Below are 6,384 nucleotides of genomic sequence, written 5' to 3' on the forward strand. Positions count from 1 at the left end.
TAAAATTTTTATTTAGTCTATGCTATTATAATAAGTTCTCGAAATGTCGTCCTTCCATTTCGACACACAAATTCATTCTTCTCAGAAAGTTACGACGAATCCTGAAGAATATGCCCTCTTTTGTTCTTATTATTGCAAAACTATCAATAATTCGTTGCCTCAGCTCTTCCACGTTATTCACAGGCCTTCTGTATACTAGTGATCCCAGTTTTTAAGCATTCGCGAATGCGAACATCTGTTGTTGACATTCGCGAATGTGAATACGAATATTCAGTTTTTAAATCTAGCGCCGTTTATCTATGATTCAAATGTTAGAAATCGAGCGAAGACCGATAATGTGAACACTTAACCCGAGAGGCAAGGGCTAAGTAAAATAAACAAATTCCTCGGTTAGGGCAGATGAGATACAGGAACCATACATTCACCATTCAGCACTCGGCATTCAACATTCGACGGCAGACGCCCTTATTGACTAGCTGTTTTAAGTGCTTTATATTTCAAATTAAAAACTTGTATTTAATGTAATATATTGAATATTCGCTCATAATTAGTGTGTTTCTAACATCAGAAAGTGGGATCTGAACTCATGCGCTGATCTGAACTTGTGTGCTTGTGACAAAGTGTTTAAGAAAACAAAATTAATATGGAAGATTCGATAGAGCGACATCGAAGCTCGCGTGCAAGGCGTGGAGTCACCCGTCCGTAGGAGCCTGACCCGACGTCATCGTCGAAGAGATACCTCTAGGTCTGGGCAGGAGGATGTCGACAGCAAGAGGTATGGCAGAAGTCATAGCTAGCGCTGGAGCGAGAGATACTCCAGGTAACCGGTGAGCAGGGAAGTTCGCCTAAAGAAGAGAGGGCGTTGGCCGGGCGACAGCCTATCACCCCAGTGCTGAAAGCGTTTCGCAACCACGGCTGCCCCTAGGCCATGGTGTCACAGCTTGAAAGGTTGGTTGAAAAACGGAATCGAGGCGTGAGTAATGTATTTCTGACCATAAATATTATTCCAGAATTTAATCCATTGTTGTATGACGTAAATAAATGGTAGTTGTTGCTGTTGTAGTTGAACAGGGTGGATCCCTGGTACTTTGTTCTAGTACAGAGCAGAATTTTGCTCTGGCAGAGTGGTATTTGCTCTGGGCAGGTAGACTGGAATTTGGTCATCTGGAGGTATTTATTATTTGAGTGGTAGTTGCTCTGGTCAGGTAAACTAGGTAATGGGTTTAATACGAAATGGAACAAAGACATTCCAAATTTACAGCTAAGGGATTCCACGTCGCTACCACTGGTCTCCTAAACGGTGGCAAGGTTCAACCCCTAGATGTGACTGCCATTCGAGATCATATGACTGCAGTAGCTGCTGAACATCAGAAAGCACAAAAACGTCGCTTTGGTAGGAATCGCATTGTCGGACCGATGTATGGGGAAGGAGATTTGGTTCTACTGCGACTTGCGGCTAATCCAAACACTGGCAGCAGCCGTATGGTTTAGGACATACCTGGTGCTCTTCTTTTACGCATACCATACTGCAGAGTCGGAGAATATGAGACGGCGGAGTTACTGTGCTGAGCCCGCCGTAAGTAAACAGAACAGTACAGGCTAGACAGGGGTCGGCAACCTTTTTTGGCTGCGGGTTAAAATCAACCAGTGTGAATATTAAAGGGACGTTTGGGTCAGTGATATTTTCATTTTAAAACAGTCTTTTAGTGAATAATAAGATACATTTTATTAAGAAAATAATTACAATACGCTTTTAAACTTTAATTATTATTATAAAAACTAATAAAATTCTAATTATTATAAAAAGAAACATTTAGCAGTTACCTAAGTGAAATAATTATTATTATTTAAAAAAATATATTGCCATGAACAAACAAAAAGCAAAAAAGAGGTTATATCAAGATTGACGTGCGCGCAAAAACAAAGCATCTATTTTCTATTTTTTTTTATTCTCAAAATATTCGTTTCATGTTTATGTTTTATAATTTATTTTTATATATTATACTTTTTTTAGGAAATAAAGTGGGTCACTTGAAATTAGTAAATGGGTCACTCGGTGACCCGCGGGTCATAGGTTGCCGACCCCTGGGCTAGAGTCCTGGTTTCTGGTTCTGGACAGAGCAATGCGGGTTGGGCCCCTGGTCTTTGCTCTGGCAGGTGGACTATGCGAGTGCGCTTCTCGGTCTTAGCCACCAGACAGGAGAACTATGCGGGTGAGAGTCCTGGTCTTAGTTCTACCTGAAAGCGTGGGAGCTCCCAAATTAGGTGTAGTTATTTTATATTATTAGCTATTAAGGATTATTCATGTATGTTCTGTTTTTATTTATTGTTTTATTCGTGCATGCATACACATAATTTTATGTTTCCATGGTTTATTTTTATTGCATAGGTTAGGTGTGAACTGGCAATCGAATTGGTGATAATTGGTTCTGAATCTTCGTTTTATATTACAAAAAAAAAGTCTTGTCGTTGTTACAGAATACTTGTTAGTTTTTCTGCCCTAGGTACCAGCAATTTGGTCTCCCTGTATATCGTTAGAGTGGGACACTCTAAAGTCAGGAAAGGCCGTGTTAGAAATCGAGCGAAGACCGATAATGTGAACACTTAACCCGAGAGGCAAGGGCTAAGTAAAATAAACAAATTCCTCGGCTAGGGCAGATGAGATACAGGAACCATACATTCACCATTCAGCACTCGGCATTCAACATTCAACGGCAGACGCCCTTATTGACTAGCTGTTTCAAGTGCTTTATAAACCTTTTATATTTCAAATTAAAAACTTGTATTTAATGTAATATATTGAATATTCGCTCATAATTAGTGTGTTTCTAACGCAAAATATGCCGCGCGCGACGCACATAATATTTCCGGTGACAGCGGCGCTAGAGGCTAAAGAAATTAGCGTTGTTAAGTTGGTAGCACGGTATTTTTGTATGATTGGAATTTTGTTTTGTTTTCGCTACCGGCTCAGATGAGTTTGTGAATTGTGAAATTAGACTGTTGTTAATTATTTCTTAACTTTTTTGTTTAATTTACCTAATATTGTTTTCACATTCTGTATTTTTCTTTCACGTTCATATTCGCAAAATATTCAAAGATATTTGCGAATGCAAATATAAATCAAACGAATATTTGCGAATGCGAATGCGGATATTCGTTACATCACTACTGTATACGTGACTTAACATAGCCCCACAGGAAAAAGTCAATCAGGTTCAAGTCGGGCAATCTGGCAGGCCACTATAAATCCACCACCCCCTATTCACCTCTCAGGGAAAATTTTATTGAGGTGCTCTCTCACCGTTAAACTGTAATGAGGCGGTGCACAGTCATGCAGTAGCCACATTGCACGTTGCACTCCAATAAGAACGTTTTCTAACAAAACTAGCAGATCATTTTGTAGAAAGTGTAGGAAAACCTCACCATCAAACCTTTGAGGAAAGAAATGCGGCCCAACTAAATGATCTCCCACGATGCCAGCCCATACATTCACAGAAAATTTATTCTGGAACCCACGTTCCACTAAATGAGGATTCTCGTCACACCAATAATGTTTATTATGTAGATTTATTACACAATCACGCCCAAATCCAGCTTCATCCATGACTAACTTATAAGTCTGTCCTTAAGTATGTCCTTTTTTCCAGTTTTTTTTTCTGTATCTTATCTGTTTTTTTTTCTTGTTTTATATGTTTAGATTAGTACATCTTATGCTAAATATTTTATAATAAATGTCTGTAATTGGATCATTGCGATCTGTAGATTGTTCATCAATAAATAAATAAATAAATAAAAGAATTGTATTGATGAAATTTCTGTTGCCATCATGGAGATTTATAATTGTCCTGCCAAAATTCAGTCGTGCAATCGGATCTCTAGGGAGTAGGGCATGGACCTTTTGATAGTGGATGCAGTTGTTCCTGAAAAATTTCATAGACTGAGCTTTTAGGAATATTTTCCTGCGATGCAATTAACCTGACGCTTATATCAGAATTATTATCAACCACATCCAAAACACGAACTTCAACCCCAGGAGTTCGAATTTGTCGTGGGCGACCAACATCAAACCGCCTCGTCTTAAAAGAGCCAAACTCACCTAATCTCTGATGGGAGTACTGAACAACTGCGGTCGTGGAATTCTTTTATTTGGAAATGCATCTTGATACAAACGTTTTGCTCTTGATGCATTTCCAGCAGTTAAGCCATAATAATAATGCATGTCGCGCAGCTCCTCATTCGAATATTCATTATAATTATTATTGTTATTATTATTATTTATTTTATCAGTTTTAATCACGAAACTTATTACACACAAATGATCACAACAGAATAATTCACATAAATATTATCTGTCAAAAGTAGCTAAGGCAACATTAAGTTATTGTTTTCAACGCCTCCTTTGTAAATCTTAAAAATCAGTTTAAACCAGCATTAACGCATGAAAATGTTTGAAGTCGTTTTTCTCATAAACAGTTCATTTTATTGGAACATAAATCTACAAGGGCACTAGTAATACATAGGAAAGACTTGGAAAAAATAAAATCACAAATAAAAAAGTTATCTAAAACTAAAAAAAAAAAATTTTAATGACACTGTTAATATTGAGTTTTCGAAAAATTGTTATAGGACTTTGTGACCCTAATTTTTTGCGAGGTATCACCTCCTGAAGTCTTGACACATAATTTCCGGACACCCTGTATAGATATGTTACTAATTGTAAATGAAACTAATTTAAATTAAAATATTAATCTTGAAGCAGTGTATGTATTTAATTTGTGAATCTCAATATCAATGAACTCTGACATTAACCTAGTTTAGCAATTTAGCTGAACTATACTACTGTTACTAAGTACAGTAGCTAGGGACAAGTATGTAAAGAGATATGATATGTTGCCACTCTTTTTTCTTACTGAGCCATTTCAGCAGTGATTCAGTGCTAGACATATTAAATGAATCCAAAATAAATAAAATAGCAAGAAAATTAAACCGTGAACAGTTTGAATTTAAGTAGAATCCGACCCTGTTCTGAACGCCTAGGAAGAGGGCAACGGAAGATAGCCTTTGCTGTTATATTGGCATGCCATATCTTCGTTTTAAAAATCAACTACCGCCAATTGTCTTCACACCTAATATGATGGGATTGTAAACAAGTTAACGATAAACTACCATGTTATTTCAACAAATTGTGAATGGCCAAATATGTCGTCACTGTTTCATTCTGTTACATTCTTATTTTAGCTTTCAACTTTATTGGTTTATGAGAGAGTATTCGTAAAGTGTCTTTGTGTGGTGATACAGTATATATTTGTTTCAAATTTCAAGTTTTTGTGTGATATGAAAAAGCATCATCAAGAAAGAGGTGATATGATTGGAGCCTACTTTTTGTTATGAGAAAGCGATTCTGCTGCAAGAAGATGATATTAAATTGATTATTCCAACCGTCCAATGCCGAATAAGAAAATGTTTGTAAGATTCTTTCAGTATTTAAGAGATTCAAATGAAATCACACATTAAAAATTAATTAAACCAATGTTTTTCAAATGATTTGAATTAGCTTAATGCCTTTAAAATAGAGTAGAAAAATAATAATAATAATAATAATAATAATAATAATAATAATTATTATTATTATTATTATTATTATTATAATTAGATTATTGTGCAAAACCGTACTTATCTTATCAACTTCGACGTCACCTGTTACATGGGTGTTGCACAATAATGAAAAAGTAATATTAACGGTCGGTAGAAGGAAGCACAAAAAAACAAGCACTTAGGGGGGCATTCTGGAAGGAAGCCTAAATAGTTGAAGATAGGCAGTTGAAGTGAGAACAGTGCGCAGATAGGTAGCAAGACTGTCGGCGGGCAGGGCGACAAAATAGTGTAAATCAAAGTGTTTAACCCATATTAATTAGCAGGTAATATTCTTTAAGTACTTTGTTGTTAATTCTTCTATATAATCTTATGATTGTGATGGTTATAGATGTTTCATGATAATAATTCTTTGTATGTTTAGCTTTCAATGTCTTACGCTCAGGGGCGTATATTTTATACAATTATTATTATAGATTGCTCATTATTTATTACATGTTAAAATATGTAACGAGCGTTCAAATAAAAACGTGGTCAAGTTGGTTCTGAAAATTTGGACGTAGGGCGTAGCGTATAGCAAATGAACTTAAACGTCATCTGTCAAAGCGCTATATCGCCGCTATCAATTTGAATATTTTCATTTTAAACGCTTTTTAAAACGAAAATATTCAAATTGATAGCGGCGATATAGCGCTTTGACAGATGACGTTTAAGTTCATTTGCTATACGCTACGCCCTACGTCCAAATTTTCAGAACCAACTTGACCACGTTTTTATTTGAACGCTCGTTAT

The 6,384-nt window shown here is 36.2% G+C and overlaps 1 protein-coding gene across 2 annotated transcripts in view; it reads right to left on the reverse strand.

Moving 5' to 3' along the window:
• Positions 1–2,060: 2,060 nt before the first annotated feature.
• Positions 2,061–6,384, reverse strand: part of LOC108914624 (cytoplasmic protein NCK1) — a 31,745-nt gene continuing 27,421 nt past the window's right edge. The window contains exon 4 of one of the 2 annotated variants that reach the window (XM_018720472.2): positions 2,061–2,238. In XM_018720472.2, the coding sequence (XP_018575988.1) occupies positions 2,206–2,238 (33 nt within the window). In that variant the 3' untranslated portion in view covers positions 2,061–2,205. Of the gene's footprint in view, positions 2,239–3,865; positions 3,921–6,384 lie in introns of those variants that run through there. The other variant, XM_018720471.1, reaches the window with a different exon arrangement.

This window comes from Anoplophora glabripennis, unplaced genomic scaffold (genome assembly GCF_000390285.2).
Source record: "Anoplophora glabripennis isolate ALB-LARVAE unplaced genomic scaffold, Agla_2.0 scaffold1345, whole genome shotgun sequence".
NCBI classification, from domain to species: Eukaryota; Metazoa; Arthropoda; class Insecta; order Coleoptera; family Cerambycidae; genus Anoplophora; species Anoplophora glabripennis.